Source organism: Sorex araneus, chromosome 6 (genome assembly GCF_027595985.1).
Source record: "Sorex araneus isolate mSorAra2 chromosome 6, mSorAra2.pri, whole genome shotgun sequence".
Lineage (NCBI taxonomy): Eukaryota > Metazoa > Chordata > Mammalia > Eulipotyphla > Soricidae > Sorex > Sorex araneus.
In genome coordinates, this window is record NC_073307.1 from 128,691,578 (window position 1) to 128,704,003 (window position 12,426).

The 12,426-nt window shown below is 37.3% G+C and overlaps 1 protein-coding gene across 2 annotated transcripts in view; it reads left to right on the forward strand.

The window, feature by feature from the left end:
• Positions 1–247: 247 nt before the first annotated feature.
• BBOX1 (gamma-butyrobetaine hydroxylase 1) overlaps positions 248–12,426 on the forward strand; it is a 58,072-nt gene continuing 45,893 nt past the window's right edge. Inside the window, exons 1-4 of one of the 2 annotated variants that reach the window (XM_004607961.2) lie at positions 248–452; positions 585–901; positions 3,072–3,327; positions 5,221–5,335. In XM_004607961.2, coding sequence (XP_004608018.2) covers positions 3,109–3,327; positions 5,221–5,335 — 334 coding nt within the window. In that variant the 5' untranslated portion in view covers positions 248–452; positions 585–901; positions 3,072–3,108. The remainder of the gene's footprint in view (positions 453–584; positions 902–3,071; positions 3,328–5,220; positions 5,336–12,426) is intronic. The other variant, XM_055141922.1, reaches the window with a different exon arrangement.

Here is a 12,426-nt window from a genome sequence, read left to right on the forward strand (position 1 = left end):
CCAAGCTCTGGGTCCCTGGCATGCTGCCCACCTTGGACTTTTTTTTTCTTTTTATTGCCCTAAGGGCTGTGTGTTGTTAGTCAAGTCACTGGGCAACCAGGTACCTTCAGAGAAACACTCGTGTGCTACTCTTTGTGTATTCCAGTCGAAGCTGTAGAGAAAGAAAGGCACTGACTCAGGGAAACATAGTCCAGCATATTCCAGTATTCCTACAGGCCTCTGACATCTCTTCTCTCCCTTCTAAGAAGCTCAAGTGGAATATTCTTTGAGCAAGTAGTTGCCCACCTGGCTTTATACTCAGATGGGAGCTGGTACAGGTCTCAATGTCTTTTCTCCAAATGAACGTTTCAATAAAAGATCTGTCACTGTGAACAGGTGTGACAGGAGTGAGCCTATCCCTGTCCTTGTTTCTGTTGCTGCTGGTGGTGGTTCAGGCCTTAGAGACTGGACAGGTGGGAACTGCTCTTGCTTTTGTCAAGAAAGATTCTAAATGAGGGAATTTTTTTTTTCTGCATTGAATCCCTGGGTTTTGTGGTTTCAGACACTTGTAGTAATGAAAGCATTTCTTTCTGCTTCCTCTCTAGGCTTTGAAAGCTCTTTATTTTTATTTTAATCTTCCAAACTGCCTTCAGGAGTTGCTACACCTTTAGATTGAGACATCCTTCCTCATTTGCAAACCTCAGCTGTGTCTGGGGGCAGGGCACAGTGGAGCTGCCAGGAGTAGAAAGAAACGCTTCTAAATAGCCTTGCAACAGACATGGGGAAAACAGGAGCAGATCAATCTGGGATATTACAGGCTCCAGGAAGCTCCTTACCCAGAAGAAATTGAAGACCAAAGCTGATCTTTCCTTGCCTTGGTAAATAGCGCATGGTTTGGCACCCAAATCACATCTGAGAACAGGTATGATTGAACTCAGCCTTCTTTTATTAGAAGAGTTTGTGGATTCCAGCCTATGGTTTTGGGGTGGGGGTAGGGAACATCCATTGGAAAAAATCAGTCATATATCAGACTTGTGGGCTGTGTGCAATGAGGATACTCTATCGGGCTTTGGAATGGGATTGATTTAGTAATGCAACGGATATGATTGTGCCTTGGCAACTTCCTTTTCCCAATATTGTTTGGCCTTAGTTTTATTGTCAAATTATTTTGAAGTCCCTAAGGTGATCTCTAGATCATAGAGAGGGGACAGAGTGGAGTACTGTCTGGGTGGTGAGGAAGGAAGGGCTCTGACTGGATTTTGGAAATGTTTTCTAAATAATTCATAAGCCAGTCCAAAAATACATGATCACTTATTATTATACCATAGTTCTTTTGTAACACCCTTCAAAAGCTGAATGCATCCTGCTTGCTCAGAATACTGATCACTTAATTCCATTTGCATGCTTTTAGTTGCTTTGCTCCCTGAATGTAGCCCAAGAAGAGATATGACAAGTATTTTTAATTGATTTTATTTCAAGCATAATATTGCTCAATATTATTCCAAGTTATTTTTTCAATATTCCTAAAACCTAGTTAGTTTCACTACTCTACACCTCACCAGTGACTTAATATTTTGAGTTTTGATCTGACAGTGGTAATTCCACCAGAAGCAAGCAAAAATGTTCTTTTATAAGTTAGCAAGTATTTGTACAAAATTTTGTTCTTTAAACAATTAGAGGGTTGAATATGAAACTACTCAAGAGAGTGAAAAGGGGATCAGTTCTTCTAAGAATTTTATAGACTTTATTGTTCATATGAGGATATATAGATGAATTATTAGTTCAGTCATTTATTAAATTAAAGTTTTTAAAAATATCTTCTAAATTGAAGGGCCTTGGCAATGAGTGTAATGAGTATGCATACATTCAAGCTATATTGTTTCACATATTACAAATGTAGTCTTGTCAACATGCTATATTACTATTATAGTATATTTTTCTTGCTAAGTTGAAATTAATTTTGTGATTTGAAGATAAAATTATTAAAAAATAGTAATATTTTAAATCTTTATGGCATAAAGTCTGGAAAGCTTTTTCTAATATTTGCTGTCCAAAGAATAAAATGTCACCTGGCATGGTCAATTCACATTTTTGAGATTTATTCTTTTAATAATGTGTTTTTGGCATATAAAAATTATTACTAGAAAAATATCCAGACTTAGATTCTTCACAATGTAGTATTGTGCAGTGGTCATTTTCCCTCCATTTTCCTCTTAGTTTCTTTACAGGCACAAAATCATCTGTGAAATGGAATTGATGGCACCAATGTAACAGGGTTTTCTGGAGAACAAGATTAATGTGATAGAAAGCATCTGCTAAGTGGCAAGGACATAAATGCTGAATAAACAATCACACATATGACTCACATTCCTATACCCGTACAATTGCTTGTTTTTTACATTTTCTGATTCCATCACCTAAAAGCAGGGATCAAAAATAGTAGAATATTGTGTTATATGACAGTAGTTTTGATTATTTGACTGGAAGAAGAGAATTAATTTATAATTAATCAATTTAATTTATATTAAATTAACAGATACTAACATTTGAGACGTTTGAGGAGGATTAGTATTGGGGTATTTGGGAGAAGGGTGGGTACACTGGTGATGGGTGTGGTGTTGGAATTATGTGTGTGAGAAATCAGATTAATAGTATTATAAACCATGAAATATCAATCAGTTAAAAACCATTTTTAAAAGAAAAACAAACAGATACTGACATTTAGTACCACAAACCCATTCTACTATTGTTCCCATTGCAAAAAAATATCCTTCTAGATCTTTTGCACAGTTGTCACTGTAAGGTTGTGTACATGATTAGTCCAGCATTTATTGTCTAAAATTTCTGTGAGAAAAACAAAGGATTCTATTCATCTGGATCCTGATTCGGCATTTATTTACTTTTTGGTCACTATGTTTCTGTTCACAGGGTATGCAGTGCTCCCACCAGAACAAAGCTCCCAGCTCTGATAAGTCAAACCACATTGGCATCTGAGAGAATAGCAGAAGCCAGAGTCCACTTGATTGCTAGCACTCTTAGAGTTAAGGTCAGATCCAGTCTGCTGACCGTCAACTAACACTGATTTGTCCTAGCAGGTAGCTGACAAGATTTACCCCAAGGATCGGGAAAATGCACTGTGCCATACAAAAGGCAGACGTTGTTGATGGGGCTCATTTGATGCGAATCATCTGGGACGATGGTGTGGAGTCTCTGTACCCGTCTGTCTGGCTGAGAGACAATTGTCAGTGCCCAGACTGCTATCTAGACTCTGCAAAAGCGCGGAAACTTCTCGTTGAAGCTCTTGATGTGAACATTGGTATTAAGGACTTGACCTTTGACAGAAACCAGGTAATTATCTTTGAATGAACTCTTTCTCCTTCTGATTTAAGTAGAAGGGGAATTCTTTTTTTTTTTTTTTGCTTTTTGGGTCACACCCAACAATGCTCAGGGGTTACTCCTGGCTCTGCACTCAGAAATCACACCTGGCGGTGCTTGGGGGACCATATGGGATGCTGGGAATCAAACCCGGGTCGGCCGCATGCAAGGCAAACGCCCTACCCACTGTGCTATCCTCCAGCCCCTAGAAGGGGAATTCTTAATAATGAAAAGAATTCATGATGCATGCCGAAAGTAGATAATGGACCAAACATGATGACCTCTCAGTGTCTGTGTTGCAAGCCATGATGCCCAAAAGAAGGGAAAGAATATGAGGAATATTGTCTGCCATGGAGGCAGGGGGAGGGTGGGAAAGGGGAGGGTATACCTGGGATATTGGTGGTGGGGAATGTGCACTGGTGGAGGGATGGTGTTTGATCACTGTGTGATTATAACCCAAACATGAAAGCTTGTAACTATCTCACAGTGATTCAATAAAATTTAAAAAATTTTTTAAAAAAAGAAAAAAATAATTCATGAATGTCTATTCAATTACACATAAAACTATGTTTGATAGTACTTATGAAAAGTAAGTTATTCAGTTAATTAAAACTTCCTTATTATTACAATTTTTATTACTACTACTGATATGTTTTAAATAAATTTCCAATTTTCCCAATATTCCCTCATGAAGTGGCAGCTTTGAAGACATAAACTTTTCTATCATAAAAGAAATTCTTCTAGGCCTCAGTTTAGTCATCTGTAAAATAGGTATACTGACAGAATTTTTTCACAGAAATAATGTGATGATTTAATGAGATTATATTGGTTGAAATGTTTAACATAGTGCCTGGCATAAAATCAGTGCACTCAAAAACTTGTGTTGACTGACATTATTTTTGGTGAGACTACTGAGCAGATGGTTATTTGGAGATGTTTACCAGGTTTATTTGGAGATTCCCAAAAGCATAGCTGTCAAAACCACGAAACCAATATTTTTCGCATTCAAGTTTATAAGGATCGTGTTCAGAAAATTCAATGCAAACAGAAAGATCATTTCCCACTGTTTTTTTGTTTGTTTATTGGTTTGTTTGTTTTTTCAGTCAGGTGTGAGCCACACCTGAGTGTGCTTAGGTCTTGCTCCAGGCTCTATCCTCAGAGATCACTTCTAGAGGGATTCAAGGGGCTCTCTCCGGGGTCAGGGATTGAACCCAAGCAGGATGCAGCAAGACAAGTTCCCTATCTACTGCGTGATTGCTTCAACTCATCTCTACTCTTCATCTTAGCTTGAGAACTCACTCTCAGGATTTACTGCTTACTAGAAATGTGCCCTAAGATTTGTTGTTTTCTCTTGTAGTCCCTACATTTCAAGTGTGATTGTCAGTAGTATTTTCTCCTTAGAATTGTATGAGGAAAAAAAGTGAGTTATGTATGTTGTGCTAATTATCTAATAGACATTCGACTGGTGTTATTGTTAATACTATGATTATTCTGCCTCATCATCATTATTATATTAACATTTTGGACAGGAATTTAGATTGACATCTAACTTCAAATCATCAAAAATTTGGGGGAATCCAAATTTAGAGGACATAAAACAAGAACTTCAGATATCTTAAGGGTATTAATTTCTTGTGTGGTATTTAAGGGAGTTAAGACCTCAAATGTGTCACTTTGACTTTTCATTTTCTAGTTTTTCAAAGGTTTTATCTACCACTGTGAGTACATTATTTAGAAACAGGTGAGGCAGTATTAGTTGCAATAGTAATTATTTTTAAATAGCATTTGGAAGCAGGGCAATAGAGGGACTAGAAGTATATAGTAGCATAATTTACAAATAGATAATATTTGCTTTCTTTGTACAAGGTTCATATCACGTGGCCAAATGAACACTTTAGTGATTTTGAAGCTGACTGGCTGAAGAAAAGATGCTTTTCACAGAAGGCCAGAGAAAAACTTCAAAAAGAATTGTTTTTGCCAGGTAATGCTGACATTGTCTTCAGTATCTTTTTAAATCCTTATAGTAAGAAATTCTAAAAAGAATAGAAGCAAATTTAGTCCCCTATACTTTGAATAAATATTATTGTGATTTATGTAGAATGTTCAAAGATTTATCAATACTTATCATTTGAGTAGAGATGAAGTGAAGTATAGATATTGAGACATTCTAAAGAGGTGAAGGAAAGTTGTATATTAAATAATTTATCTTAATCTAATTGCAAAACCTGGCATTTATGGAAGGTGATCCCATAAGTGTTTGCTACAAAGGTACAACACAATAAAGTACAGGTTGACTGGCCGTTCTTAAAAATTGTTAACTAAGGCAAGAAACAGAAACTTAATCAAGTAGGAATTATCATGGCATCAGATATAAAAGTATGTGTCCCATGAATGCACTGAAAGGAAATACACATATTGAGAGATGAGTACATGAGAGTACATGAGTGTGTGAGTGTGTGTGTGTGTGTGTGTGTGTGTGTGTGTGACCACATGTGGCCACAAAAACATTGGTTTGGGAAAAGTTCATATAAGTCTTGAGGAAATTTGCGACCAAAAATTTTTTTTACAAAATCTTTAAAGACAAATTGAATGAAAATATTAATGTGCTCTTGAGCCAAGAGACCAGTTACTTAATACAAATAGAAATTTAATTTTTTAAGTGTGGCTTTTAGGAGAAACACTTTAATAAAAATCAAAGCAGTTGGGAGTAGTGGGAAGGGTCAGTAATTGGCTTACAGCCTGTTTTGAAATTTTGTTACGAAAGATTATGTTGGTCAAAGGCAGATTCTTTCAAAAAAGATAATTTGTCTTTGCCAGAATCTTGACTTCTGCAAACACATGAGCCAGGGCAAGTTTCTTTGAACTTTCTTTGCTGCTGTCCTTTGAACAGCTGGACAACCTGATAACTTTATAACACCTCTTATGAGCCTTCTGGGTCATGTGTCAAGATAAAGATTTTACCTGACACCTTTCAAACATGAAATGCTCTAGGATGAGTGATAATTCTTTGTGATTTTAACTAGCAGACTTTTAACAGTTTACTGTGCTAGAGATGTTTCTAATACATTAACTTACCTGTTAACCTTCAATCTGTCCAATGATTATCAGTAGTGTATGCTGTTATTTCTTCTTTTCAATGTACGCCAGTAAACAAGGGTTCTTCAGTTCCTTACTCTCATCACTTTTAGAGCTGACACAGTTCTGCTCTAGTGCCTTCTTTCTGAACCACTTTGGATACATTTTCAGTTTTATCCAGCTACCTAGTGGAATCCAGATGAGTGCCCATGGGGGAATGTTTTTCTGCCTCTTGCAGTAAGTGAATCAGGCAGTAGCAGAATGAAAATGATACTATAGTCAGCTAAATGGTGGGAAAAACTAGTCACACTGAGAGACTGTGATCATGAATGTGAAGAACTGATTGATACTTAGACACTAGAAAAAATATATATACATATATAGAATCACCATGTAAAGAGTTACAAAGATTTCAGGTTTAAGTCTCAGACATACAATGCTCAACCCCCCATCCCTTCACCAGTGCACATGTTTCACCACCAAGAACCCCAGTACACCTCTCATCCCACCCACCCCCACCTCTGTGGCTAATGATCTTCTCTTTACTCTCTCTATACTTTGATTACATTCAATATTTCAACAGAAAACTCTCTATTATTATTTGAAATTTTCCCCCAACAATCAAACCTGCTGAAAAGGCATCATTTGATAATTGCTTTCCATTGCTGAGAATGAAGAGTATATGAGGTTGTGCGGCCACTCCTGCGGCCACACGGTTTTGGATTTCTGGTATTTTAGTAATTAAGTCCAGAGAAATTTCTTCCAGAAATTGCATCACTGCAAGCTTGTACCTCCGGTTACTGGGCTCTATAAGATGACACTAGAAAATATTTCAATGGTTTAAGGGAGGAATGTATTTTTTACATATAGAAATAATGCTATTTGTTCAGTCTCTGATTAAGCAGATTGAAGCAGGCATGAATTTTGTAAAATTATTTTTCACAAAAGTTGTTCACAATTGTTTGCATTCAATATCTCAATACCAGTCCCACCATCATTGAACCTTCCCACCACCATTACTTTGAATCTTCCCACCACCACCCCAGCCAACCCCTTAGGCAGATGCTAAATAATTTATTTATATTTCTTGCTTCTTCCGCCCAGTTTCCCCATTTTCCAATAGCTAGGCGGTCACACCCAGGGACTGCCCCTGGCACCCAGTAATCCCACCAATGACCCACATCCAGAGACTTAAAACCAAGCTCCTGGAAGTAGGCAGCCGCTTCTCGGCTGCACGACATCTTATAGCCTAGTTCTCCCTGTGGGAGAACCTGGCTAGCTTCCAAGAACTTCCTGCCCACATGGGAGAGCCTCGCAAACTCCCCATGGTGTATTCATATGCCAAAACCAGTAACAATGTTGGGTCTCATTCCCCTGACCCTGAAAGAGCCTCCAATGTGGCATCGTTGGGAAGGATGAGTAAAGAGAGGCTTCTAAAATCTCAGGGTTAGAATGAATGGAGACATTACTGAGACCACTCAAAGAATTCGACGATCAATGGGATGATGATGATGATGATGATGATGATGATGATGATGATGATGATGATGATGATGGTGATGATGATGATGATGATAATTGCCATGAGTAGTACGAGGTATCACATGACTGTGAGAGTGGCCATGGGCTCCTGGAATTCTAAAATTTTTAAATATTTGGAGTCCAGAGACATATCCATGGCACGTTGTTCTCTTCCAAGATTCATTTGTGAGTCTCTGAATCCTGGCTTATAATATCCTTAAATGGCACCCAGAGGCAGTTTTTGAGCATGACTGTGAGGAAACTGGAAAGGCAGGGATATGGGGGAGGTTACCCATCCCCAACTCTGTGAAGCCTGGAGTTTTCAGTCACTAGTCCCACATACCTGGGTTTTTCAGAGGGTTCATTCTCATGAAGGTTGGCCGTTAACATGGTGGCGATTGGGTTCTGGAGGTTTGCAACTGCCAGTGTTCATTTGGGGCAGACAGAGGGACACATCTGCCCCCTTCCAAGGTGCCCTGGTAAAATCTGCCTGGCACAGGGTGAGGAGACATCTCTGCAGTGTTCTGTTCTCCTCTGAGATTCATTTATGAGTCTCCGAATCATGGCCATTAATGCACTTGAATGGCCTGCTCTGGATTTCTTTCAAGATTTCTTTATGTGTCTCTGAAGCAAGTCAGATACATGAGCTTGTATAGCTGAGCCAGCGGTGGTCTGTGGAATTGACACCCACATACCTAACTTTTTGCCCTTTAATTTCTTGAGAAACTTGGTCTCAAGTTGCTGGGGTCTTACCATAGGCTCAGAGGCAATTTTGGGGATATCAAAAAGCCTGAAGGCATCATCAGGCTGCTGATTCACTTGCCTCACAGGTACAGGTTGACCTATTGGGCAGCACTGTACTCCCAAGAGGAATATTTATTAAAAATATGCTCTCAAGTAGTACAGTTGGTAAATTAAGAAAGAAATTAATGAGTTATGGTTTGAATCCTATTTCTATATCCCTTTGCCTGTCTACTCTGGTAGCTTATTTCACTGCCACTGCAAATTTGTAAGCATTCATGCTCCAGAGCATGTAAATAAACTGAGTTATGTTATGAAAAAAATTGTTTTTCCTCAGTAGTATAGTTTTATCTTCTGCTCTTTTTTTCTTCCTTAGAATGAAAACTGAGACTTTTAAACTCTAGTATCAAAATGCAGAATACGTTTCCTTCATCTCCTCCTGGCACTAAATGTTTAATTCAAAATGAAAAGAAATTATAATTCTTAAATAAATCACTTTCATACCCTGGGGACATTCACATATGAAAGAAAGACATGGAAAAAACTCACTCCCTCATAAATTTTTATTCAATCACACATATATGGACACTTATTTTATGGTATAAGCTCTTCAAGAACATATTAAATTTAAAAACACACAGATTCTCTGAGTACTTATCAAGTTTAGGAAGGGATATTATTAATGAAACAAACAGGTTTAATAATAGACTGTATGAATTAAATTAGAATTAGAAGGTTTGTCATAAAAAAAGCAATTTGGAGAGAGAAAATGCTTCACAGAAGGGAGCTGTTTGAGAATGATTTTAAAGAATTATTTGGGTCAGGCAAAGATAAGATAGTAAGGAAATTCTTGACAGAGGAAAAGAGATTGTCAGAATTGTTATAAGTGTAAAATCACAGAAAAGATTTAGGAAAAAGTCAAAATTATTAAGGAAAAGAGAGGAGGTACCTTGACCAAGTGGTTCAAGGGCTCTCCTTACAGGCTCACATCTAAATGCTTAGACAAGAAAACATTTTTTCAATATAAATCTCAGGTTTACTTTACCCTTCCACTCTTTGTTTCCCAAACTTATATTTCCTATTGTGAATCCAACAAAATGAGCATAGAAGGGCCTAGGACTTTTCTATAAAAGACTGAGAAGATAACACTTTGAAAGTGGTAGAGAAGAAGGCAGTAGAATCTGTATGCCAATTGACCTAGAGACAAGGGTTTGCTGGCAATGTTCTTTTACCTCCAGATGAAAATCTGATTGCTGAAGTCCAGCTTGTGGACATCTCCAAACACGCAATGAAAGCTGATAACTTTCATCACAAATCACACGAATCACGAAATCCCATTAATCGTCGATTTCTCAAGCGGGCTCAGTAACCTCTCCATTTGTCCTTTCCCTGAGATATTAGAAGTCTCTCTCGACTCGGCCTTCCCAAAGATGTCACACTGGAGGCTCTTTCAGGGTCAGGGGAATGAGATTCAGCTGGTTACTGGCTTTGGCATATAGATACACCATGGGAAGCTTGCGAGGCTGTCCCATGTGGGCAGGAAGCTCTCAGTAGCTTGCGAGTTTCTCCCAGAGGGAAAAGTAGGTCATATGATATCTGGGAGCTGGCTTTTAAGTCACTGGCTGTTGGCCTTGATGGGATTACACACACCTGGGTTCCTCTGCCGGTACCTTTATGAGTGAGGCCTGTCCGATCATGTGGAGAGGGGCCTCGAGCATGGCTGTAGCTAGGTTCCGGTGGTCTTCAGCTACTGGGAGCTCTGCTCAGGGTGGGGAGGGAAGCTGGAGCTCATCCCCCTCTGAGGGGCCCCGGGGAAGACAGCCAGGCATGTGGGCAAGAGATTCTGTGACAACTTTCATATAACTTTAAAAATATAATGATCTTTAAGTAAATGTATTTTGAGCATCGCTGGGTGTGACCCAAAAAGCAAAAAGAAAAATGAAAATTTTTTAAAATTTTTTTAAAAATTAAAAAAAAATCAAAAACCTAGAACAGACTAATAAAGCAACCTAGTCATGTACCAAGACGCATCCCCTTCCCAGGAAAAACAAATAAAAATCCCTTCCCAGAAGCCACTGAGGTTTTTTTCTCTGATGCACAAATGAAAAAATAATAGTCTTCATAAAATTAAGGAGCAAGTCATCTTTAATCTGTTTTGTCTACCATATGACTACCATACTACCAATTTACTTTCAGAGAAATGTCTTTGGGGTTTTGACAAAATGAATACAGGTATCTTAAATATTAGTTTATTAATGTGTATTTTACTTCATTTTTTCACTTTGTGCCATATTGATATCTTCCCAGTGTTTTATTTATTTTTTATTAATTATCATTTATCATCCCACTCAGTTTTTACATTGTATTTGGTAAATATGTGCATCCTAACCGAAAAAGTGTGGGGCCTTTGTTCTGTCAGTGAGTCTAATATGACAGACTTAGACCCTGAGAAATGCTCCACATATTCTACAGCTGAGGTGGATCCTATAGCAATCAATCTTACTAAGTCTTTCATTTGCAATGTAGGTTAGAATTTCTTTCTTTTTGTGTTTTCTTCTCTCTTGCAACTGGACATGTTATAAAAACAGGAAAAAGTCCTATATGCTACACTGTCACTTTAATTTTTTTCTCAAGTAAGAGAAGTTAATTGTCTTATTTAAAAAAAATTAATTATTTAACAATTTGCTAAAAGTTCAAACATTATCCAATATTAGTGTTAAAGAGAATTTTGAAACGTAATGTCCTTTAAAAGCTAGTGTCTTTAAAAGTATTGTAAAACTTTAAGGATATTTTTAAGAAGCTAAAGTAAATCTGTTTCAAGGAAGATTTATTTCTTCTCTTATGTTCATTATCTTTTCACATTTTTTTCAGCATATTTGCAACAAAGGAACTCAAGGAAAATATTGTACATTTTTATGTTAAAAATGTATGATTTTCTCTAGTTACTCTAAAATAAGTTTCTTTTCTTTTTCTTTTGTAACAGAGCTTTTTTTTAAATGAGTGAAAAGCTTCCACTTCTCACAAACAAGGCTTACATTTTCTTGTAGCCCAAGAATGAGTCTTATAACACTGCCAGTTAGATTGTAAATTTTAAATTCATAAATCTAGAAAACCTCAAAACGTGGCAATTTCGAGATGGATTGCAGGATTTCGAGATGGATATGCAGGCCTCGTTTGTACCAAATGTACACGAGTTAAAATTTCATCTACCATTTTTTTCTAGTGCCTACACATAATTTAATTCATCAACAAAATAAACAAAATTAAAACAATAACCTCACTGATTAAAAAGCTCTTATTTCTCACATCTTGTTCCTCATTGATTGAAAAAACAACCAAAACCCTAATATTTCTTATTTTAAAAGCCATGATTTCACGGGGGCCAGAGATAGGATTGCATGCAACCAGTCTGGTATCCATCTGTGGCATCCATATCAATCCCTGAGCCCTCCAAGAGTGATCCTTACGTTCAGAGCCAAGAGTAAGCCCTGATTATTGTCATGTATAGCCCAAAACTACTATAGCAAAAGCCTTGATTTCTCATATCTGATAGCTTATTTGAGTTTTTAAGTTAATACAGAAAATATTAAGTTAATATTTTAAATTAAATATACATTCTCTTGATTTGTCTAATTTCTTGTAAAGGAAATTAGGTGGAAAATTTGATCATCGAGAATATGAGAAATAACTGGAAAAGCATCAAATAGAGTTAGTGAGAGATCAGAGGTCATGCAA